The sequence below is a fragment of the Nelumbo lutea genome, chromosome 7, assembly GCF_056320005.1.
Source record: "Nelumbo lutea isolate HS-2025 chromosome 7, American lotus-T2T, whole genome shotgun sequence".
NCBI lineage: Eukaryota > Viridiplantae > Streptophyta > Magnoliopsida > Proteales > Nelumbonaceae > Nelumbo > Nelumbo lutea.
Genome location: NC_142690.1, coordinates 8,893,510 through 8,919,589, shown reverse-complemented (window position 1 = coordinate 8,919,589; position 26,080 = coordinate 8,893,510). Strand labels below are relative to the sequence as shown.

At 39.8% G+C, this 26,080-nt stretch overlaps 1 protein-coding gene across 2 annotated transcripts; it reads left to right on the top strand.

Annotated features, from left to right (window-relative positions):
* The first annotated feature begins 876 nt into the window (after positions 1–876).
* LOC148844961 (nuclear pore complex protein NUP93A-like) lies at positions 877–24,970 on the top strand. Of its 2 annotated transcripts, XM_088954040.1 has the most exons (15): positions 877–1,073; positions 1,169–1,260; positions 1,434–1,500; positions 3,754–3,813; positions 12,296–12,385; positions 14,208–14,456; positions 14,720–14,815; positions 14,964–15,098; positions 15,395–15,448; positions 15,563–15,646; positions 16,611–16,697; positions 16,774–17,679; positions 19,272–19,453; positions 24,211–24,502; positions 24,625–24,970. In XM_088954040.1, exons 1-15 carry the CDS (start codon positions 972–974, stop codon positions 24,700–24,702), a joined length of 2,574 nt encoding a protein of 857 aa, XP_088810166.1. In that variant the 5' UTR covers positions 877–971; the 3' UTR covers positions 24,703–24,970. The 2 variants fall into 2 exon arrangements, 1 of the variants encoding a protein (XP_088810166.1); XR_016102097.1 differs by lacking the exon at positions 19,272–19,453 and having other exon boundaries at positions 891–1,073.
* The last annotated feature ends 1,110 nt before the right edge of the window (positions 24,971–26,080 follow it).

Here is a 26,080-nt window from a genome sequence, read left to right as displayed (position 1 = left end):
GAAATAAAAAGAGAAGTTGGTGGGGACGGGGGAGGGAACCTCTCCCATCCCTGTCCCCATCTCCGCTAACGGGGATAAGGTTATCCTATCTCTATTCCCACGGGAGGATTTTCATTTCTTGTGATTTTTTATAATGTTAATTATTTTATTTTTGTTTTTTATTTTATTTTAAAAAATAAAATTAAAATAATTAAAATTTATAATCCTATTAGAAAAAAATCAACAATATTTTTTCAAATATTAATATATAGATATATGTGCATATATATAAATAAAAAAAAAAAAAAAAATATATATATATATATATATATATATATATATATATATATATATATTATTGAGTATCCCACGGGTGGGGATGAGGAACCTTGCAAGGTGGAGAGTGCTCTCCCCATCCCCACCCAGTCCCCGTCCTTGGGGGAAATCATCCCCATTCCTACTCCATTCGACGTGGATCCCACAAGAATCAAGAAAATGGGGAAAATTAAGATCCCTAAAAATCACTTGAATGTTTAAAAAAAAAAACAGAGCTGGGCTGTTGTGTGCACGATACGTTTGTAACTGGAGTAGCGTGTTACGTGTAGGAAACTTCAAAACAGACGGGATAGGCTCTCCACGAGCATGCCCCACGCGGGGCCCACAGCCCATCCCAAACATCTCGGGAAATGTTTCCACTTTCCACAATGCACGGGTTGGGATGGGCTGTAGGTCGCGCTCTGCGGGAAGCCCATCCGAACTCAAGCTCAATGCTTACGTGCCTAACACACCTTCCTCAAGTGGGCTGGGTTACAGTACACCCAACGGTCGTCGGCCCATCTAAGAGTCCACGCTCTTGCATCATGGGCCGGATGTGTTGACACTAGACACTACTGTGTGTGTTGTGTCAAACAAGGTCTTATTTTTTGCTTTCGTGCCGCTTTCCCTCCATTTAAATTAGGGCTTCTCTTTCACTGAGCTTTGGAGTTGCAGACATGGCGACGGAACCAGACATGAGTAGCTGGACTGACCTCCTCCATTCATCCACGAAACTTCTCGAACAAGCTGCTCCTTCTGCTCAGTTTCCTCCTCTGCAGGTCCTTTCAAATGTTTTAAGTCATCATTTTTTAGCTTTTCTTTTCGATCGTTATTTTCTCTGGGTACAGTTGATTCATACATTTGAATGCTGCAGAGAAACTTAGATCAATTAGAAGCATTGTCGAAGAAGCTGAAGGCGAAAACCCTAAGAACTGAAGCTCCTTCTCAATCTATTGCTGCCACGAGGTACTGCTCATTCCAATTTTGTACGCTTGCTTTATTGTTCACTGTAATCGTCGATTTTCATGGCTCTTTTGAGGAATTTCGTGCTTTAAGTGGAGCAGAAATAACCGTGTTAGGTGTCTTTGGCAGTGTATTATTTTTCTCAAACTAAATCTCATCGTTTCTGGGGTGCACAGGCTGCTAGCGCGCGAAGGAATAAACGCAGAGCAACTTGCACGAGATCTTAAGTCTTTCGAATTAAAGGCAATTATCTATTTGATACATTGTTTTTGTTTTATTTTATTTTAATTTTGTCTTCTTAGAATAACATATTGAATGCAAGTGTCTTTAAGCGAATCGGGTAAGGGCTTATATTAAATGCGGAGATTGAAATTAAAATGCATGTAACTGTTCTTTCTTATCATTTCAAGATCCTTCTCAGATGTTACATATGCCATTGCATAAAAAAAGGCATTAGCAAAATGTTATGCCCATGTTTTAAAGAGGGTTATAGAAAGAAAAGTGACTTCCTTGTGCCATGCACAAAAACAATGTGGTATCCAATCATGGTAAAATTTTGACTTGGAACTAGTTTTTGGTAGGAGTAAGGGGGCACCATCGAAAAGGCAAGAGATGGTTTTTAAGTTGTAGTGATAAAAGAAATCTATGCTTCTATTTTGCATGCCATGATATGTTGTCAGCTTAGGAGACTCCTTAATGAAATTTGAATGCCTACTTGTTTCTATTTGCTCTATTAATGCCTTTGGGAGGAATTGCAACATCAACTTGTAAATATTAAGATCTTTATTTCTATATCTTTTTTGGACAATGTTGTTTTTTAAGGTGTTTTACAGCAAGGATTAGTCTCCTAATTCCATCGTTGTCAAGAAATTGTTAGAAGTTCTTCCACATCCAAATATATGATATTTTTGTTAGGCCTAAATTCATCAGAGGATTAATACTTGTAAGATGTTATACAAGGAAATAGCCATAAGGTGTTGTGCATATGCTTGTCGACTGTGCAGATGAAGAATAATGCAGGACATGCAACCCTTCATTAAATCCCAAGGAGCTTGGGAACAGCCAATATTAATTGTAATGGGCCTGCAAATTTATTCTCATTAATGCAGACCTAACTATAACTATCATTGTCAACCCTTCATTAAGCCCTGTTTTGATTTGGACTGCTTTTGAAATTATTAGAATGTGATAAATTCTCATGGGAGTATTTATAATTCATTGTTTTGTTTTCAAAATTTGTTGTAATTACTAATTAGACTGACTGTCTTAATCAATTCTCTTCATGTTGACACTTTTCTTAAGTGAATGCTATTTTTTAAGAGATCTGTATCTTTCCTCTATCTTCCTCAACATAAGTTGAACGCTTGCCCAAATATTTTTGCTTTGTTATCAATGCCCACAAATGCAGTTGATTAGGAGATTATGGATTTATTCCTTGGCTCTGCTACAAAAGATATGCAAACTCTTGATTTGCCTTCCTGATTGTTGAGATGATTGGTGACTATTACTTTATTAATGGTGCTTTTCATAAGGCCCTTATATTGAGCTGTGGAACCCAAATTGAAGGCCTGGGAAAGATTTCTTCCTTTATCAATCTTTTCTTGAAAAAGAAATAATTGAAAGTAATCTTGCCGCTTTTCATTATTCTTTTGTTTTCTAATCTACCTGCCATTTTTTTTTCTCTGTCAAGTCTCCATAATACAGCATGGTGCATCTAGAATATGAGGAAATACTAACTAATACTAGCTAGTTTTACAATTAAAATAATTTCCAGCAAGGAATTGTTTAACTGGGACCATCCTATGTGAAGATGAAAATTAATGTTTTTACTTGTTAGTAAATAACATTGCTATTTTTTTTTTGTTTTTCAATTTATAAGCATTCTAATTAGTACATAAAACAAGAGAATTAACCTAGAATTTTGTTCTACTTGTAAAATTCTAGACACCTACTATTTGGTTCTACTAGTAAAACTAGACACCTAGGTGCCTGCCTAGTCGAATAGGCATTCCACTGTTGTCTAGAGATTTTTTTTTTTTGTTTTTCTTTTTTCTTTTGAGAAGGTAAAGTAAAAATTTGATTGATGAGAGAAGCTACAATACAACAGCAACCTAGTGGAAAAACACTAGGAGAACTACCACATTACAAAGCCCAAATGGAGTGGGATTCAGGGAGCTGAAAGACATTCTGATTTTAAAATTCTGAAATTACAGATAACCAGGAAGCAAGTCTATTGACAGCAGTTTTAAGTAGATGATAATTGGGTTTGTTACTTGCTATTTTGATGTTGTTTGTTTAATTTGATATGATTTAGTTTGGTCCAAAGTTCTTAGAAAACTATTAGGTAATGTAATGCAAACGTGCAGTATCCAGTTCTTTGTCTTTGTTCTTTCACTAGCTTTTCAATTATCTTTCTCCTTGATATTTTCTCAAGTTAACGGTTGTTACACAGTGTAAATGTTTTTCTTGACACCTCCCTCATATGTTTTCTTGTAGACAACATTTGAGGATGTCTTCCCTGCTGAGGCAACAAGTGTTGAAGAGTATTTGCAACAGGTAGCTTTTACATCTCTTGTTTCTTAAGGACAAAGTTCTGTTTCAAAAAGCAGTCAGAGTTACACTAGTGGAGATATTGATGATCTTTCTGTTTTAACCATTTAAATTATTTGATAATAACATTTTTTAATCAGTAGCAAATCAGAAATTTTGTTAATAAAAGAGAAGAGTGTTACAAATAGGTGCTTATAAGCAGATAGCCTTGACTATCCTCTCATGCTAATTTTACAGGTACACTTCTTACCCAAAGATGTTCTCTCAAAAAATTAACTTCCTTTATATATAGCGGTATAGCCCAGTAAATTGTTCCCTTGACCTTGTACCCTTTGTTTTGCTAATGTGTCTGCCATTCCATTTGCTGATCTGTTAATCCATTGTGTTTGTGTGTGCATATCCCTTGTATAAATTTCTTATGGTGGCATTATGGTGGTATATTTATCTCACTTTTCTACACCTCTTGTAGGGGACCAACATGTTTGAAATTTCATATAGTTGAAAAGCAAATTTTCTAGTACAGTTGTTGAATTTTCAAGTAGATTTACCAGTTCTAGGTTTCTATTTTTTGAATGACTTAAAACTTCTCCTTTTTTGACCCATATGATTTGAACTTCTTTTCAAATAGGAGGACTGTATTAACCTCAAGATAACAATCGAATGGGCTCTTACAGTTTCTCCAGCCATTAGGCATCATACTTCTTTTTCATTCCTTTGTACATATTTTTATTTTAATAATCCTTATAAATGCAATGCATTTGATTCTGTTGTATTTTAGAATTTCTGAACCTCTCCTAGTTCAAATGTTGACTTTTTTATGAACACAAAATTGGCTTCCAAGGAAATCAAATGCCAGGCTGTCAGGTTAAAGTTAGTGGTCTCATTTTTGTCCTCCTCCTCTCTCTCTCTCTCTCTCTCCCTCTCTCTCTCTCCCCCCCTGACATGTAATGAGCTTCATTAACTATTAAAAAGAACTGACGGAAAGAAGTAAACAGAGAAAATGGAATACATAGAAGCTGCAAAGGGAAAAAAGAAGATACTTTCCTGTGCCCCCTCCCCACAAGAAGATGCACAATGGTACTCCCAACAAACAATGCATCAATCTGGAACTAACATGCAACACATGAACCTAGTGTCCCCCATGTCTCAACAACTCAGAAAGCATCCTCGATCATTGAATCCACCCTCCGGTACCTTGCTTGTGATAAAAATATAAAAAGACTAGGTTCTTTCTTACTGCTGATGCAAAAGCAGTTAGTTTCTTTGCTTCATGGGTATCTTACTGGCTTCACTTATCCTCATTAATTTGTATATACCATTTCAAATACTATGATATCTTCTGGATGTGGGCAGAAGAGCATTGCTTCAAGCAGAGATTGTTTGATTTGGAAATCACTGTTTATACAATGCTTTCCTGCAATAGTCAAAGGAACACATTTTTAATAACGATTTGATTTATGTGCTGAACAAGCGAGTAGATATTTAATAATCTGCTTTTCCTTTATTAGTTTGTATCCAAGTTATGTTTATACATTCAGGATTTGATTCCTGGCAGTGGAAAATATTAAATACTAATTTACCTGTACTGGTTTTTTGAAACTGAAGAGGATGCTGAACATTTTATTGTAGTTCATGATTCAGTGGTTTAACTGTCTGGTATTCTTGTTTGAATGGTTCACTCTGTCTCTTCATTCATAAAAAAAAAGGTTCATTCTGTCTCTTAAGTTGACACCAATAATGAAAGAAGTTTCCTAGTTTGCGGGCTACCTTATTCTGTCACATGGAGTTGTCATGGAGAACCATGATTGCGGGCTCAGGTTATTGTCTCTACTGTTGTCAAGGAATATAAACTTTGTGACATCTTCTTATAAGCTATAATCTGGATCATATGGTGTGGTTTAGGTCAAATTTGGGCTGGTTAATAGATGGCAACTAAAACGGGCTGTTGAATGATCAGATCTAAAAGTCCTTCAATGAACTGAGCGATGGCAGATCCATCTCCCATTTCTGCTGCATGATTTTCTTTCTTTGAGGACAACAAAACTAGCCCAAAAGAAATAATAGAAGCTGCCAGCAGTGTTTACAAAGAATAAAAGGATGTTTGGAGGACTGAAAGCAATCTCCCCATCAATTGTATGAAGATACTATTGATGAGGATGTGGAAATCATTGTTTACTATGAATGGGGCATTGAAAAAAAGGCTGCTGCTGCTGATTTTTCCATGGATAAGCAAGGCTGATTCAAAAAGGTCATACTGCTACCTGTAACCATGGAGAATGCAGAAATTGCAGAGATGTTGTCAATCGGGAAAGTGGTGAAGCTTGCAAGAATGCATAAATGGGTCTTATTACAAGTGATGCTTAGATTATAATATCTCTGCTATAGCACAAGAAGATTGAGGACCAACAGGGAATTGAGGGCCATAAGAAGACATCAATAGATCTTTGTGAGCTTCCAAGGCATAGCTTTTATGCATATAAATAGAAGTGGAAACCTGTTACACAATTGTTGGTTGAGTTTGTGTTGAGACCCAAACACTCCCTTCAGAACCCACTAGGGGAGTGGAGCAGGCCACCACCTATCAGCCATTCACAAGAAGACAGAGGAGCCAGGCGGCAGAGCCACTGAATTAGTTACACTCAGAGTTGGTTACTCTGCCACCTGAAAATATTCTCCCATGTTATTTGCTAGAGTTAGTTATCCAGAAATCAGAGGATATTCCCTCTGATATTACACCTGTAGGCCAGCTATATAAGGCCATCATCATATAATGAAAGCAATGCATGATTCTCCCTTAATTTTTTTCTCCCTGATTCCGGTTTCTTCCTTCCCTCCCTTCTCTCTTTTCTCTCCATCTTCTGTTTCAGGATGTCAAGCCTCCTTTGAAGAGATTTCCGAGGTGAGCGAAAACTCACCAAGTTGGTATTAGAGCAAGGTTGCAGACCAGCTATCCCGCAAACAAGATCCTCTACCATGGAAGATAGAGTCGACCAACTTGAGATTGGGTTCCACCAAGTACTGAACGAACTCATGGATCTCAAGGTGGTCATCTCTAACCTTGCCTCCCAACAACAATCCAACGAAACCAGTCATCCAACAGGGGCTGACGCCTCTGTTTCCGGTAGCCAGGGAACTGGGGATTACCCCGTCGGAAAGGTTATTAAAATTAATTTTCCTAACTATTTCGGTGGAGATCCCATTCCTTGGATCTTTAGAGCAGAGAGATTCTTCGAGTATCATGAACCCCTGCACACCAGTGCGTCGCCATCGCCTCCATCCACCTAGAAGGAGATGCTATTCTCTGGCTCCAATGGTATCGACAAACCCATCCTCAGGTAACTTGGGTGGAGTTCATGGAAGCTCTGTGCATCCGTTTTGGGCCGACGACGTTCGTGGATTACGACGGACTCCTCACTCGACTAAAGCAGACTGGGACAGTAGCAGACTACCAGCTCGAGTTCGAAAGAATGGCGACCCGGGTACATGGATGGCCGGAGAAGGCCTTGGTAGGGTGTTTTGTGGGAGGTCTCAGAGAAGACATCTGCCTGGAAGTGAGAGCTTTTCGACCAGCGACAATCATGGCAGCGGTGGGTATGGCTCGCCTACAAGAAGAGAAGATTGATAGCATGCGCAAGACTAGCAAGCCATCCTACCCGAATGGGAGGGCTCCCTAGCGGGCCGAACAACAACCCCTGAAACAAGTTGGGGATTCTCAGAAGCCCATTTTGCCTAGGCCCACGGTGCCTTTCAAACGCCTCTCGTGGGCTGAGATGCAGGCCCGACGCGAGAAGGGCCTCTGTTACAACTGTGATGACAAGTTTGGGCCGGGCCACAAGTGCTGGGTCCAACGAGTGTTTCTCCTTCAAACAAAGGAAGAACCGGAGGGGACAGAACCAGAGCACATCGAAGACTGTGAGCTGATATCAGGCGAACCAGAACCTGTCGGAGTCGAGATATCCTTACATGCTCTCATGGGCCTCAACCCTCTTCAGTCCATACGAGTAGAAGGAAGGTTGGTTGGCCAATCTGTGATGATCTTGATTGACGGTGGCTCTATCCTGAATTTCATCACTTGCCGATTAGCAAGGCAACTAGGTATGTCTCTACAACCCACTCCACTCTTTTCAATCTATGTGGCTAATGAAAGTCAGATGACATGTGATGGTGTGTGCAAGAAGGAAAAGATCTTTATACAAACTCACTATTTCGTGGTAGATCTCCACCCATTGGATTTCTCAGGGGCTGATATTATTCTAGGAATTCATTGTTTACGTGGTTTAGGGCCGACGTTGTGTGATTGGGCCAAAATGACAATGGTCTTTTATCAGGATGGTCAGACTTGCCATCTACAAGGGGTCAACCTTCGAGTCCCCAAGGTGATATTGTAGCTTCCATATTATGGGTCTCCAAGGATACTAGACAACCCTTATTACGAGCCTCCAAGGAAACCCAACACAAGGCACTATGATCGATACTCGATCAGTTTGTTGATGTGTTCAAGGAATCAAGCCAATTACCTCCACCCCGGGCCCATGATTATCAGATACCCCTCTTACCAAATTCTAAACCGGCCAATGTGAGGCCATATAGATACCCCTATTTCTAGAAGCTAGAAATTGAGAAGGCGGTAAGAGAACTAATGAACAAAGGGCATATACAAATCAGCACCAACCCATTTTCATCCCCTGTACTCCTAGTAAAAAAGAAGGATGGTAGTTGGCGGTTTTGTGTAGATTACCGGGCCCTGAATCATATTACAGTGAAGGACAAGTTTCCGATACCCCTCATTGATGAACTGTTGGACGAGTTAGGAGAAGCACATGTGTTCTCCAAACTGGACTTGCGATCCGGGTATCATTAGATCCGGGTTCACCAGGCCAACATCCACAAGACTGCTTTCCGAACCCATGATGGCCATTATGAGTTTCTGGTTATGCCGTTTGGGCTCACAAACGCCCCCTCCACCTTCCAAGCCCTTATGAATGACATTTTCAGGCCTTTCTTAAGGCGATTTGTTTTAGTATTCTTCGATGACATTCTGGTTTACAACAAGGATTGGGGCACCCATATGGAACATTTGAGACTTACCCTCACCACTCTAAAGGAACATCAGTTACATGCCAAAATGACCAAGTGTTCTTTTGGACAAAAACAGATACAATACTTAGGCCATGTGGTTGCAGCAGGGCGGGTCATGGCAGACCCAGAAAAGATAGATGCCATCCAAAAATGGCCCAAGCCCACTACTGTAAAGGCTCTCAGGGGTTTCCTTGGGCTTACAGGGTATTATAGGCATTTCATTAAGGGGTATGGGCTCATGGCCGCCCCTCTAACGCACCTGTTGAAGAAGGATTCTTTCAGTTGGGTTGATGAAGCCCAGCGGGCCTTTGAAGACTTGAAGACAACAGTTTCGTTCCCTCCAGTCCTTACTCTTCTAGATTTCAATCAGCCCTTTGAGATTGAGTGTGATGCCTCAGGTGCAGGAGTGGGGGCCGTCCTGATGCAGAGGGGACAACCCATTGCTTACTTCAGCAAGGCCTTATCAGCCGCCCACCAGAACTAGTCCATTTATGTCAAGGAGATGATGGCAGTGGTAATGGCAGTCCAGAAATGGCGTACATATCTATTGGGATGCCAATTTATCATAAAGTCAGACCAACGAAGTCTGAAGTATATAGCAGAACAAAGAGTGCACACCCCAGAGCAGCAAAAGTGGCTTAGTAAACTGATGGGCTTCGACAACCGAATAGAGTATAAACCTGGGCCTGCTAATAGGGTAGCTGATGTCTTATCACGGGTAGAAGAGTTGGCCCAACTAACCTTCTCTCAGCCCAATTTTCCCTTGTTTGAAGCCATAAGGCAAGAAGCAAGGACTGATCCGCAGTTGCAGGACATTAGGGAAAAATTGAGGCAGAACCCTTCCCATGTTGCAGGGTATCAAATTGTGGGACCAAACCTCTTCTTTAAGGGCCGGTTTGTGATTGCTCCAAATTCCAGCCACAAAACTGAACTATTGAAGTTGTTTCATGATTCCTCTTTGGGAGGACATTCAGGAGTGCTAAGGACTCTAAAGAGGCTCAGCAACCACTACCATTGGGTAGGTATGCGCAAGTACGTGTTACACTATGTATCTGAATGCCAGACCTGTCAACGGCAGAAATACTCCTCACAGTCTCCCTCGGGCCTCCTACAAGCCCTCAAGATTCCAGAGCAAGTATGGGAAGACCTCTCCATGGACTTCATCACCGGACTTCCCCGTTCTTTAGGGAAGGAAGTTATCATGGTAGTAGTTGACCGTCTCACCAAGTATAGCCATTTCTCTGCCCTGCCTCACCCTTACACCGCAACAACGGTGGCTGACATCTTCATACGGGACGTCGCAAAATTGCATGGGACACCAACATCCATTGTCTCGGACCGTGACCCTGCCTTCCAGAGTTCATTCTGGAAGGAATACTTCCGATTGCAAGGAACCCATCTGCACCCATCCGCAAGTTACCACCCCTAGACGGATGGACAGACTGAAGTTCTTAATCGGTGCTTAGAAACCTACCTGAGGTGCTTCATAGGGGAGAAGCCCAAACAGTGGGCTCACTGGCTTCCGTGGGCAGAATACTGGTACAACACAACTTATCAATCAACAGCAGGAATGACACCCTTCAAGGCTCTATATGGTAGAGAATCTCCTTCCATATTACCTTATGAATTTGGGTTGGCTAAGATGGCAGGAGTAGAGACTCGCCTACTGGCAAGAGATGAGGTCCTTAGACTACTCAAGGCCAACTTGACTAAAGCCCAACAAAAGATGAAGGCCTACAATGACTCTCACCACTAGAGTTTCAGGTAGGTGATTTTGTCTACCTTAAGCTCCAACTTTACCGCCAGGTTTTAGTGATGAGACGGGCTTGGCACAAGCCAGCTCCTAGATATTATGGGCCCTATAGGGTGCTGGAGAGAGTGGGCCTTGTTGCTTACAGATTGAACCTCCCTGCTACCTCGAAGCTACACCCGGTATTTCACATCTCACTTCTCAGGAAAGCTGTGGGGAATCATACCCCTATCACACCCAACTTACCCCAATTTACAGATGAATGGGACATTTACACGGAGCCTGTCAAGATTGTGGATTTCCGATGGGTTCAGCGAGGAGGGCAGGTGGTGCCAGAAGCCAAGGTTGAATGGGCCGAACTGCCTCCAGAAGAGGCCACATGGGAACCTTATCTAAGGCTGAATGAGAGGTTTTCCAACATAGACCTTGAGGGCAAGGTCAGTGCTAAGGGGGGAGGAACTGTTGAGACCCAAAAACCCCCTCCAGAACCCACTAGGGGAGTGGAGCAGGCCACCACCTATCAGCCATTCATAATAAGACGGAGGAGCCAGGCGGCAGAGCCCCAGAATTAGTTACACTCAGAGTTGGTTACTCTGCCACCTGAAAATATTCCACCCATGTTATCTGTCAGAGTTAGCTATCCAGAAATCAGAGGATATTCCCTTTGATATTACACCTGTAGGCCAGCTATATAAGGCCATCATCATATAATGAAAGCAATGAATGATTCTCCCTTAATTTTCTTCTCCCTGATTCCAGTTTCTTCCTTCCCTCCTCTCTTTTCTCTCCATCTTCTGTTTCAGGAGGTCAAGCCTCCCTCGAAGAGGTTTCCGAGGTGAGCGGAAACTCACCAGTTTGTTTGTTCATGCTTCAATGCACGGCTGTGGTTACTTTTTCCATTTTCTTGAAAGGAATTTTTGTTTGCTACTAGATTAACCAAACAAGAAAAAAACTAAACCAGTGATAAGAAAAACAGAGAATAAAGGTACTGGTGGACACATTCCACTTAGTTACCAGTTACCACTCTCTCTATTCCCAAAGAACTGTAAGTCCTAAGATATTCTGTTTCAGAAGGGCATTTTCTTGGTTGTTTGTATATTTGTTATTTTCTTGATTTATCCTGTTCTAATTTTCTTATTTTTGATGATGCGAGTGCTAAAATTATTCATGGTAAGAAAATAAAAATGCCCGATGTTGGTCCCAGTTATCTGGTCCTGGTAGGCGTAGACTGGATACGGTCCTAACCCTTGGCCTTTTTTTTTTGCACAAAGTGGCTGCTCTTAGAGATTCATGGTAAGAAGATGCATAACCTAAATGCTGAAATTCTTAGTGTTTTTAATACTAAATCTCTTTTCCCTGTTTATTGTCTTTTTCTTATTTTTCTTCTGTTTTGGTTAAATTTTCACAATTGCCACAATTTGTGCACTTGGAGTCTGTTCTTGGAGTGCAGCTACTGATAATTTTGGCAAGTTCTATCTGAACTTGTTAAGTTTATTTATGCAATGTGAAATAATGGATGGCAGAAATTGAAATTTGTATCACTCCCATTACATGTCTGTGTTTCTTTTGCATCTCTTTGTCTTAACTTAAAAAATGATGGATATTAGCAACCATTGTATGTTAGTATTCACTGGGTTGACTGTAATATTTGCATCTCAGATTCATGAAATGGCAATGGTCTCAGCTGTCCAGGAGGCACAGAGAGATAACCTTAGAAGTTTCAATGATTACATGATGCAAGTTTTGGAGGTTTGTGTACTTCTATTTCATGTTTCATGCAAGCTTTACCTCAGTTACTTACCACAAGTGCATTTACTTTCTAATGTTGGAAACATTTATTGATAAAAAACATGGTATGGGAAGTGTTTTGACCAATCAAAACCCACCAATGAATTTTGGTAAATAACACCTGATTGGCTACCACGCTTATGATTCCAGTTGATTGGTCAGACATTTTTCAGATATCATAGTCCAATCCTTTATTAATAGACAAAAAATAAATGAAGAAAGGCTATGCAAGCTACATCCCTCTTCTGCCTTTAATCATTCAGTGATAGCTCTGAAATTCCTTGCCAATCACAGATCTTGAGTATCGCTTAAATTTGGAGTTCTTCCCTTGTTGAACCCCTTACCCTACCCCTACTGGACCTCAGATAGCAAATAAAGTTCTGCCCAGGCTACAGCAACCAAAATTCAACTATGTTCAATTTTCAGGGGTGGAGTTCATGCTATTGAATGGCTTTCTCTTCTTGAAATTGAAGATGCTATTTCGTCCATTTGCCACCCTCTAAGGATAGCAACAACAACAAAGCATGAGAGTTTCTTTGTTTTTACCCAATGTATAAACCTAATTTTCATCTTGTCAGTTGGGTCTTCTTTAGATTTGGTTGTACTTGAAAAGATTCTCATGTTTTATGGTTGCTCTCATGCATCTCCGTAGCAACTTCCTTGTATTGGTCTTTGGGGAGAAAAATTGTCTGGATAAAGTTTCCATACTGTTACAAAAGATCAGTGATTTAAAAGGCTTGCCTAGGCGCACAAGTGAGGTGCATTTTGGGGTATACGCCTCGCCCAGGTCCTAGGTGGTGTGCCTTGTGCCTCAGCCCAGGCGTGCACCTTTTTAAAATTTTGCGCTTTTTGCTTTTTTTTTTTGAGTCTAATGGCTGGGCTGGGGGCTCCGTTCCCCGGTCCCCCGATCACACCCCTCGAGGCAAGCCTGAACAAGAATGCAATATGTTTTACATCACATTAGCTACTTGAAGCAATGCAATTAAGGAAAAAAGAGATTGTGGGTTTTACATGTGTGAAAATGCTTTATATATTTGCTTTTGTTTTTAAATTTTGCATTTGAATACGCTTTACATGTTATGCTTATTTATTTTAATTTTAGACAATAGGTTTTTTAAAACATTTATTTTAAATTTTAAGTTTATATTTTTTATTAACATTATGTTTATTATTCTTTTGATTTTTTTTGCATTTCTTTTTAATTTTTTTGGCATTTTTTGAATTTTCTGACTTTTTTTGATTTTTTGCTTTTTCTTTTTCTTTTTTTTTGTAATTTTGCACCTTGCTTATAAAGGCGTGTGCCTCGCCTTGTGCCTCAGGTGCAAATTGGCACTTGCGCTTTTAAAACACTGCAAAAGATGAGGAGATTAGTAGGTGGTTTGCTGATTCTCCACTTGCCATCTATGATACCCAGATACCTATGCAAAGTTGCAATATCATGTTGGATACTTCAACTTTTAGTGCACATTTTGTAATTGATACTGTTTTCAGCTGTATCTGTGCCATATCTGGGTAACGTATCTTGCCATGCAAACAGTGCAAATATGGGGTGAAAGTACCCAAGTAAGCTTTCTTCTTGGGTTGCAAATAAAGTGTCCAAGAATGCCTTTGTTCTTATTGCTCCCATTGGAGTTGAATTTGACTTGAATAAATTATTAGTCACTGGAATTTTAGTACAACTATTTGCATAACAATTTTATGATTTATAAACTTGAGGCAATTATATTTTACTCACGGCGCTTTCGAGTTCTGACCACTATTATACTGTTTTATGCGTAAACAGGAGGATTGGCAAAAGGAAAAGCGGGACTTTCTGCAAAGCTTGAGCCGGCTTTCAACATTACCCAAGACCAACATTACCCGACCTGGTCAAATGGTGTCCATAGCTTCTATTCCTCAGGTCTCTGCCAGTCAATCCAGTATGGAGCTTGTGCCTGTGGTTGACAAGCCTATCCTTGAAAAGAAGGCTTCAGCATATGCTGTAGTTGTAAGGAATCTCAATGATACAAGAGAACGTGGGTTACCTTTTAAGGTGTGGATTGGTTCTCTTTGTACCACCCAACTCCTACATTCTGTTGAAAGAACATTCTACTCTGTCTGTCTTTAATTTGTTCACCTCTTTAGATGCAATCATGTCTTATATTTTCAATTCAACATTCTTTTTGGAATAAGGCAGTGGGCTATGCTATAATAATATATGGAAAACTGTATTGTGGTTTTATGTGGTTCATTGTGTTATTTAGAAAATTTATGTGTCCAAAATAATTTATTTACTGTTTTATTTCTTCTGGCTAGCCTGCTACTGCTTTCAAGGTTGCTTATGAAGGTTTAGGCCTTGATGTTCCTGGTGGAAAATCAGTTAGCATGCAGAAGATATGGCACTTAATTCAGGTACGCTTCCAATTAATTTTTAGTTTTTTTTTCAGAAATGTGATCCTGAGCAACTTTATTATTGTCTTTGTTATGTTTCTCTTTTATATATTCTAGGACTCCTGTTTATGAAAAATTTACACTGCTTTGTTCCTTTATTTGATTTTAGACATTGATGGGGGAGGATTTGGCTATTCCACACAATGTTTCAAGAAAAATGGCATTAGTGATTGGTGCAAAGCGCCACCTGGAATGGGGGCATGAGAAGTATATCATGGACACAATTCAAAGTCACCCTGCACAGGTAAGAAACTCGTGTAAATTTATTGGCTTTGAAATGTTGGTCTTTGTTAACTCTGTTCTGCTATACCCTACCCCCCCACCCCACCCCACCCCACCACACACACACAAAAAGAAACCGATTTCTACTTCAATCTTTATTTTGAGGAACTTTATTTTCATATTTGAATTTTTTTTATGAGTAATTCATATTTTAATTATTTACTGGTACTTTATCATTACTTATCAGCTGCCTGGATAAAAATAAAATCATGATGACTGGAATTTATACTTTTCAGTTGTTTTCTAATGTCACTGTAGGCTGCTCTTGGTGGGGCTGTTGGAAACTTGCAAAAAGTTCGGGCATTTCTTCGGGTTTGTCATCATATTCCCAGATTCCATTAACAAGTGTCTTAAATGTAATGATTCTTAATTCTGACTATCTGATTTTTCTTTTTTGGTTTTCTTTTTTTATTTTCTCCTGAACAGATTCGTTTGAGAGAATATGGAGTCTTAGATTTTGATGCTGGTGATGCTCGTAGGCAGCCTCCTCTTGATACAACATGGCAGCAGGTCTTAAATCTCATTTATTCTTAGTTTTTAGTTGCTTGGTAGACATTAGTTGGTCAAGTTGGTATTTTAATGTACATTAGAGAAATAATTTTTTTCCTTTCTTTCTTTGAGTGCTTGTGCTTGCAGTACTCGTATGTTGATTGATAAATTAGTTGGAATCAAGCACAATTGCGCAATTATAACTCATCCTTCGGTTGTATATGCTTTTTAGCTATATATGAGTTTTACAAAGATGAAGATGCTCTAAAGCACATATATGATGGAGCCTTGATGACAGAATATGAAGGGGTATCTAAAGAAAAGAAGTTGGACCTTTTCTTTTCCTTCTTTTATGGAGGGTGGTTGTGGGTGCTGATTTCAGAAATTTATCCTTTTCTTCTGTTACCTTTCGTGGCTTGCTGGTTCTTGACTTTCGTGGATCTACTTGGATGGCTTTGACCAGTTAGGCACAATATCTTGCCCAAATGCTCCAGATAAACGACCATGAATTTCTATTCTCAGTTTTATTAGCCCGATCACCTGGTGCAATCCAGTCTAGAACATTTTCAGAGTTCAGACCTGTTGCCATCGTACCGTGTATCTGCTGGAATACATTGCTCTAGCCTTTTGTTTGTTGTCATCTCTGATTGGCTTCTATTCTTTTTTTATTAATGATAGGAGAAAAGGAAGAACTTATGATTTAAAAGTTTAGTGTGATTGTTTCTTTTCATGATTAAATTCCTTATAATATGACATTTTTATAAAATATTTTTCATTGGAAAGCACAAATGACTTTAGAAAGAAAAACTAATACATTCTTCATTTTGTTATATTGTATCTCCAATTCCAACTAATTCTTTTTTCTTTTTTCTTTTTTTTTTCTCTTTGGAAGTTTTGTGGTTTTCACTATCAATAAAAATAAATCCCATGGTTTTCACCATTGCTGCATGTTTGGCTAACTTTTATTCTTTCTGACCATGCACAGATTTATTTTTGCTTGAGAACTGGCTATTATGATGAAGCAAAAAATGTTGCCTTGTCATCTCGTGTTTCACACCAATTTGCGCATCAGGTAGAGAGTGTTCACTATGGATTCTTATTCCTTTTTACTAGCAGTCTAACATAGTTAATGATATCCTTTTTGGCAGCTGGCAGAGTGGATTTCAACCGGAGGTATGGTTTCACCAGAAACTGCAGCTGCTGCTTCAGAAGAGTGTGAGAAAATGTTGAGGATGGGCGATCGAGCAGGCCGAGCTGGATATGACAAGAAAAAGTTGCTACTTTATGCTATTATATCTGGTTCTCGCAGACAGATTGATCGGTTGATTAGAGATATACCAACACTTTTCAATACCATAGAGGACTTCTTGTGGTTCAAATTGTCAGCTGTACGGGAACGGGATGTCCCACAAGGGGCCTCTTCTGTTGTCCTAAACGAGGGCTTGGTACCCTACAGCCTAGATGACCTACAGATTTATCTAAATAAATTTGAACCATCATATTACACCAAAAATGGAAAGGATCCCTTGATGTACCCGTATGTATTGCTTCTAAGCATCCAGTTGCTACCGGCAGTCCTATACCTCTCCAAGGAAACAGGAGATGAAGGATTCAATATTGATTCTGTCCACATTTCAATTGTTCTGGCAGACCATGGTGCCCTTTCTGATGGTGCAGGGACTGGCCAAAAGCTTGGAGTGATGGATGCATTTGCAGAAGTAGCTAGCATAATTCGGCAGTATGGGTCAGTCTACTTGCGCTCAGGTGATCATGCAATGGCGTTGGAATACTATGCACAAGCTGCTGCTGCAGTGGGTGGTGGACAGTTGTCATGGACTGGACGAGGCAACCTTGATCAACAAAGACAGAAAACCATGATGCTAAAACAACTCCTCATGGAGATATTGTTACGGGATGGTGGTATTTATCTTTTACTTGGCTCAAGGGGTGCTGGTGAAGAAGGTGAACTAAGAAGATTCTTGCCTGATAGGAATGCACGACAATTTTTGCTTGAAGCTGCTCGTCAATGTCAGGAATCTGGGCTTTATGACAAGGTAATACTACTATTATTCTTGACTTTTATGGTTTCAGAGCTGCTTATGCAGGAGTTCATATGATGCATTACCACACTGATTCATGGCTATTAATAAGAAATATTTTCTGTAATGGTATAAATTAGTATGCTATGTTTTAGTAGTTTCTCTGTATCACCACCATGGTATTGCAAACATATGTTTTGATCTTTGAGGAAAAAATGCACATTGCCAGTATGCAGAAATGCAGAGCTTTTTGCATTATAGTACCGTATACTACTTTGTCTAACACTTGTATACTGTATACACCCAAAAGAGAATTATAGGATCTGTGGTTCTTCTGGAACTTGCTTTTGTGTTACTTGTGCTATAGAAGAACCACAATTTCAATCCAAAAGAATCTCCTTGGCTTCTTATCTATTGAGAGTGTTTGTGAGAGCATATGGAGGACAGAGACAAAACCAGAGGGAGAAACAGAAAGTATAGGTAGGCCTGTCAACAATACCTGAAATTCTGCAGCCCGATCCGATTATTCCGGAATCGGATGAGCCATATACAATTTTAGATCAGACTTGGATGGGGCGAGTAGAAAATCGGATTGGATTTGGATATACCTCCACCCAATCTGATAAAAATCTGACTCCGATGTGTATATATATATACACATACATATATATGTATATATATAGTATAATTATATTAATATGTTATATAGTAGTATAATATATTAAAGCCTTCAATGTATTTAGTACATAATTGACATCCGATTTGACTCCAATATATTATATACACAATTGAACTCTAGTATATATTATATAGTATAACATATTAAAGCCTTTGTTTGTTTTCATTGAACTTTTAAGCATTGTTTTGAATAAAAATTTAAAGCTTTTAGTGTATTTAGTACATAATTGGGCTTCTGAACAAGGTGGCTTTATATTAGGCCTAAGTAAGTCCTTTGGAGTCAGATCAAATCCAAAATCCGAAAAATCCAATCCGAGTTGAACTTGAATGCATTGTTCATACATCTGATAAGATTCCCAATCAGATTTGGATGCCATTAATTCCTTCTTATCAGATCGAACTTGGGTTTAGTCTGATTACAGGCCTAAGCAATAGGTGTCTGCATAACTAGACATTTAGATTTTTGAGACAAAGAAGTATGGATATATGCATATGCATATACATGTATATGTATCCCAAGATTGTTTTCTATTCTCTTTCTATTGCTGTTTTGGTCAGTTGGGATGTGTTATACAATGGCCCTTCCTAGTTCCCATTAGGCCTATAGTTGTGTGTGTGGTGCAACCTTGTTTTAGGGGGTTCTGTTTGTTTGCACTCCTTTTCTATCACTAAAGTTTTTCTCTGTTGCTACATAAAGAAAATAACCAAAATAAATACCTATCAAGGGTCTGCATAAGATAAAGAGGATTGATATTCACTCATCAAGAGTATTAAAATGTCTACTTTGTTCTATTTCTTGCTTATTTGTCTCATGATTTGCTTATCAATCTGTTTCTTTTTGTCGTAATGGAATTCTAGTCTCATGTTATCATAATTAGTTCTATGACTTCCCCAAGTATCTTTTATATCCTCATTTTGTAATGTTTCAGTCGATAGAACTTCATAAGAGGGTTGGGGCATTTTCAATGGCCTTGGAGACAATTAACAAGTGCCTATCAGAAGCAATATGTGCTCTTTCACGTGGTCGATTAGATGGTGAAAGCCGGACTGCTGGTCTTATTCACTCTGGCAATGAGATATTGGAAATGTACAAATATTCTTCTGAAGTCAGGTAATTTGTCATCATCATCATCACCACCACCATCACCATCTAAGCCTTTCGTCCCAACCATGAGGATCAGCTTATTAATCTGTAATCTTTTTTTTTTTTGATCAATAACAGGAGTTTTATAAAAAGAGAGAGAGAAATTACAACCAGGAGGGAGGGGTAAAAAGACTTAACCCTCCCTAACAAACTGAAAAAACATATTACCATATAGCCGAAAAAAGATTTGTTCTTCCCACCCCCTGTTTGGCCAAGGTATCAGCCATGGAGTTAGTGCACCTCTTGGCCCATTGAACCCTTACAGACATTCTGAGTTAACTGAGTAATTTTCTTTCTTTCATTAGAGAACTTCCACAAGCTGGACACTTCCTTGCAACCATTTAATAGTCAACTGAGAATCTCCTTCCACCATCAACTTACTAATCTTCAGTTTAGCACTTTTAAATCCTTCTAGATATGCCAAGATTTCAGCTCTCAATGAGTCCCCCCAGCCTATAGGTCCGGGGAAGATAGCAATGATTCTACCTTCCTCATCCCCGAAGATACCGCCTATTACCAGCATGGCCTGGATTTCCTTCGCTGCTACCATCGAAGTTCAATATTATGAAACCCGGATCTGGTGGAGTCCAAACAGGTCTAGGAGCTGTGGACATGGGAGCTGACCGAGCCACTTCATCCCACTTTCTAATGATGTCTCCTATCAAATAGTCTTCAAAGAGCTTCAAAGGCTTGACCCAAAGAGCCACTCTAACATAAATAAGTTCTATGATGGCTTCCTTACTTTTTTCTTTATCATGAAAAACTCTTTGATTTTTTTCTTCCCAAACCGTCCAACAAACAACAGCTCTAGCACAACTCCACAATATTTTCCCTCTTTTTTTTAATCCCCTCACTGTTGTGGAGCTAAACAAGCTTTGCACATTAGAAGGGAAGGTCCACCTGCAACCAAATAGAGAAAAAAACCAACACCAGATATCTGAAACAAAAGGGCAAGAAACAAACAAGTGATAACATCTTTCACCATTCTTCTTACATAAGATGCACTAGTGCAGGGATAAACACCAATTAGGCATTTTCTTTTGAAGTAGGTCACAAGTGTTACACTTTTCTAGGCATGCTTCCCAGCAAAAAGCGCCTGCCCTAGGAGGGATTGGATTACCCCAGATTTCCCGGACTGGAAAAGAAAACCCCGGAACTGGACTAGGCTATGTCAGTGCTTTGAAAAGGGAGGAGCAAGAAAAGATACCCGAAGGGACAAGAGACCATACCTTGGGGTCCCCAATTGAAGGCTCAAGGACTACCTCATCCAAGATCTTAAGCAAATTCGAAATGGGTTTCAATTCAGGATCTCTAAGTGCCCTTCTAAAACCTAGGTTCCAACCTATAACAGAGTTAGACACGGTAGCAAAGGTGGCTACAGGTTCACTTTTAAACCTAGACAGAGCAAACAAAGAGGGAAACTACTCTTTCAAGGGGGAATCCCCCACCCAAATGTGTTCCCAAAAATTAACTTACAAGCCAGAACCAAGATCATATCTGATGAAGGGAAGAAAAGATTGAAGGATGGCGTGGATTGATTTCCACGGAGAAGCTCTTGAAGCCCTAGATGAGAGTCCTGGATCCCAACCAGTTGGCTCTTGCCCATGAATACTTGGGATTATTTTGGCCCACAGGTTCTCCCTTTCTTTAGACCACCTCCATAACCATTTCCCTAAAAGAGCTACATTCTTCTTTTGGATGTTTCCTAGCCCCAGACCCCCTTCACTTTTGGGTCTTGTAACTAGATCCCACCTAACTCTATGGTCCCATTTTTCTTCCCTGGGTTCCCATAAGAAGTTTGTCATCAGTTTTTCCAACACCCTACAGACTCCTTCAGGCATTTTGAACACAAACATGAAATGGACTGGAAGGTTTGCCAATGTAGGCTTGATCAGTGTAATCCTACCCTCCAGAGACAAGTAATTCTTCTTCCAGGAAGCTAGCCTTTTAGTGAATTTGTCAATCACCGGAATTCCAAAAACTCTTTTTTCTAGGATTATCTCCTAAAGGAAGCCCTAGATTATTTTAGTGGCCAATGAGCTATCTCACAACCTAGCACTCGAACCCTTTCCACCACCTCTCCCTCTCTCATATTAATACCAATCACACAGCTCTTACCAAGGTTAACTTTGAGTTTGGTCATTAGTTCTAACACCTTAATCACCTTCTTCAAGTTTCTTACCCAACTAATCTCCTCTCCATCACAAAACAGAATTGTGTCGTCTGCAAATTGTAGGTGAGTGACCGGAACCCTATCCCTCCCCACTCTCCATCCACTAATCAAGCTCCTTGAATCTGCCCTCTCAATCAGCCTCCCTAACACTTCAGCAATTAGGGTAAAGAGGAAGGGGGATAGAGGGTCCCCTTGCCTATGTCGTATGCCTTCTCCAAATCTAGCTTACACACCAACCCCTTCTCACCTCTACTTCTATAGTCTTCCACGCTCTCATTGGCAATCAAGATTTGGTCCACTATTTGTCGATTCATCACAAAAGCACCTTGATTGTGGGAAATAATTGAGGGGAGCACCTCTCTAATTCTTCTAGAAAGCATCTTAGCAATAATCTTGTGGAGGCTATTAATCAAACTGATGGGTCTGAATTCTTTAGGGTGACAGGCTCCTTCAGTCTTCGGAATTAAAGCTATAAAAGTAGAGTTCAGGCCCCGGTTTATCATACCTCTTTCGAAGAATTTAGAGAACACAGCTTGAATATCATCCTTAATTATCTCCCAACAATCGTGATAAAAAGCCAACATGAAACCATCAGGGCCCGGGGTTTTATATCTATCTATGGAAAAAATGGCATCCCTGATTTCTTCCAGGTCAAACTCTCTTTCCAACCACAATCAACTCATCAGGGAGTTTAGGCCAATCCAATCCATCAATCCTTAATCTCTTAAACATAGGCATATTGAAGATGGATTTAAAGTGCTCCACAACAGCCTTGACAATCTCATGCTGTCGAGTCAAAACTGTCCCATCAACTACCAACTTAGATATGGTGTTTTTCTTTCTTCTGCTATTGGCAATTGCGTGGAAAAATTTTGTGTTCCTATCTCCTTCCTTCACCCATTTATGTCTAGATTTCTGCCTCCAACTAATCTCTTCTTGGAAAATTGTGTCCTCCAGGCTCTTCCTTAACTCCCACCTTTGTTCTTTATCACTTTCCCCAAAACAACCCCTTTCTTCCTTAGCATCTAACTCCTCTATTTGGCTTATCAACTGTTGCTTCCTCTCCTCTAACCTACCAAAGTGGAGAATATTTCATTCTTTAATTTTGACTTTCAGTTCTTTTAGCTTCCAATGGAATTTCATCTCTGCCCAATTAACTTTCAGGTTACTTTCATTCCACCAACTTTTCACCTTGTTTTTGAAGTCCGGGTGTAGTAACCACATGTTTTCAAACCTAAAGGGGGAGGGTCCACTACCACCAAAATCAGTCTTACAAATCATTATTGGCCAATGGTTGGAAGTAACTCTGGGTAAGGTCCTTGACACCAAATCTCCCCCATGCTCCTCCCTGTCTGTGGTGAACAAGAACCTGTCTAGTTTTGAGCAAATAGGTTCAGCTTGGAGATTGGACCACGTGAAGCTATTGTGTTGGAGATTCAGTTCCTTTAGCTCAAAAGCATTAATGAATTCATTGAACTTCCTCATGCTGGTAGTACTCCTTTGTCTTTCCTTGTTACTCTCTTCAATGAATCTAATCACATTAAAGTCCCCTCCTAGACACCAAGGCCCCTCCCACAGTCCTCTGACATCTCAGTTCCTCCCACAACTCATTCCTCTGTTTATAACTATTGGGGCCATATACATTGGTAAGGGCCCATTCAAAACCATCTGACACATGCTTAAATTTAACGGAGATTGAAAACCTTCCCACTAATTCTTCCACTCCCTCCACTACTTCATCCTTCCACAAATAATTAGGCCACCAGGTGAGCCCCAAGATGGACTCATGGCCCAACTTAGACCATTCACTCTCCACACACTTCTAGCCCACTTTTGATTAAATGTCATAAGCTTAGATTCCTGAATTAGAACAATGTCTGGATTTTCTTTCTTTAATACCTCCTTTACTAAAGCTCTCTTCCTAGCACTCCCCAGCCCTCTCACATTCCAACTTACTATATTCATTTCTTCAACACCTCTGCTTAGCCCCACTCCCTTTCTTCCTAGGATCCTCCTTTTCTCCCCCTCCCCCTCCTTTCTCTAGCCTCCTTACCCCCATCCACTTCCAGCTTCAATTTCTCCGCTTCACTTAACCTTCTCTCTCAGTCTGTAAATATCCTTTCAGCTCATTCAAGTCTCTAGCCTTGCAACCTAGCTTTGCCACAAATTCAGCTATGGATCCTCTTCATCCACTCCCATGACAAACATTTCCTTCCCCCCCCTATCTCACTGCTCCTTTTCCTTCTCCGTCTTACCACTATCTATGCATAATGTTCTATTCTACCTATATTTGTTTACTATTTTTTTATAGATAGTTTGATTTATAATTTGATTAAATTGCTGTTTTATTTGATGGATTTGAATGACTTGGTTAAATTTTGTAAAACTTAAATAACTGAATTTTCTTTTGTTTTGGAATTTCCATCACCCTTGCTGTTGGCCATTTATCTTGTCTGGAATTAATTTTTTTTCTTTATGTGCAATTTGCTGCATAAAATTTTCAAATCTTTACCTTTTATGGCTTATGAAGTTATCTAAATCTCACGTGCAGCCTTCAAGAAAGGGAGCATGTTATGGAACAACAAACTGTGTTAAGACAACTTGAGGCCATACTATTTGTCCACAAATTGGCGAGATCTGGCAATCATGCAGATGCTCTTAGAGAAGTTACCAAACTTTCTTTCCTCCCACTGGATCCTCGGGTTCCAGATACAGCAGCTGATGTTTTCCAGACTTTGTCTATCCATATCCAAGATTGTGTGCCCGATCTCCTAAAGGTTGCCCTTAATTGTCTGGACAATGTGAGGGATTCCGATGGATCTCTTCGTGCTTTGAGGACCAAGGTTTGTGTGATAAAACCACTGCTTTTATCTGCCGTGGAATTGTTTCTTCATTTCCCTTGCACCTTGTTTCTTCATTTTTGAAAAAAAAATACTGAGATGTCATGGATATTGGGCCTTTGCAGATAGCGAATTTCGTGGCACACAATTTGACAAGGAACTGGCCTCGGGATTTATATGAAAGGGTTGCCCGAAGCCTGTGAAACAAGTGGATGCTGACAGGTTGAGATGCTCCTGTAATTCCGTTGATCATCTGATCAATGTGTTCATGGAGGTTTTGGCAATAGCTACAAATTAAACCATTAGTAATATGACAGTGCTGTACAAAAAACTGCCAGCCTTGCTTGAGCAGAGGAATTTGTATTGTCTTTGTGGTTCCTCGACCTCTCTTCTTTCATATATACATGATGATGTACAAGGTGCTTGTAGCTATTGACAATTTACCAAATTTAAGTATTATCCTTTCTTGAATCGGATGAGGAGTTCGCTAATTTAATTCAAATTCAATCAGATGTTTTCAGATGTGTATACAACAAAATTTGGTCTTTACAGCCTCTCCAGGCAATCCCCCACGAAGCTCTTATTTCGATTTGGAATGGATGTTGGATAGAGTTACAGATTGAAAGACGAGTCGTTGAAAATCCAATGGCGATGATGAATAAATAGTTATATTCTTTTGATCAATCATGACGAATAAATAGATATCCTAAATTCCTTCCTGCTGTGGTCTGAAATGTGGGAACCTCATAATTTGGAAGAAGTAAGAGATTTGCGCATAAATAGTTATCCTAAATTCCTTCCTGCTGTGGTGTGAAATGTGGGAACCTCATAATTTGGAAGATGTAAGAAAGAGAGATTTGCGCATAAATAGTTATCCTAAATTCCTTCCTCCCCGCTGTGGTGTGAAATGTGGGAACCTCATAATTTGGAAGATGTAAGAAAGAGAGATTTGCGCATAAATAGTTATCCTAAATTCCTTCCTCCCTGCTGTGGTGTGAAATGTGGGAATCTCATAATTTGAAAGATATAAGAAAGAGAGATTTGTGCAAGTAATGATGCCGTTTGGCAAGTCTTTTTTGAAAAATCTTCTAGAAGATTTGACAGCCAAAAGATGTAATGACCTTTTACATAAAGATTTTGGCAGCCCATGGACCGTTTGTTAGAGGCACGTTTTTTTTGAGCGAAAATGAGACAAAAAAGGTGAAAAGCTTCATTTCTAGCCTTTTGAAATAAGCTTGAATCAAGTTTCTCATGTCTTTTGGGGTAGTTTTTTGGCGGCTAGATCTTTTCCCAATCAAATGGGAAAAGACGAAAATATAGACTGTCGGGTTTCTAAACAGCTGATAGCCTATGCAAAAAGATGCGCCAAATGGGGCCGAAATTAAAAAATGAGCCAGTTTCCTCTTTCATCATCCCTTCCTCTTCCATCTTTGGTTTTGGGTGGAATTTGGGCTTGAGAAGGGCTGTGAAAGACTCGGGCCTTGATAATATTTCAAATCTCTTTCAGCTTCTTGACAATATTTTCTTAGATCCTACTAAGGTGGACTCTAGAATTTGGACCCCCAACTCCATTGGTTGTTT

Excerpts from the sequence above, each read along its gene's own strand:
- LOC148844961 (XM_088954040.1), top strand. The coding sequence starts at position 972 with ATGGCGACGGAACCAGACATGAGTAGCTGGACTGACCTCCTCCATTCA. Across the intron at positions 15,449-15,562 it reads AAGTTCGGGCATTTCTTCGG|ATTCGTTTGAGAGAATATGG; the intron begins GTTTGTCATCAT and ends TCTCCTGAACAG. Across the intron at positions 17,680-19,271 it reads AATCTGGGCTTTATGACAAG|TCGATAGAACTTCATAAGAG; the intron begins GTAATACTACTA and ends GTAATGTTTCAG.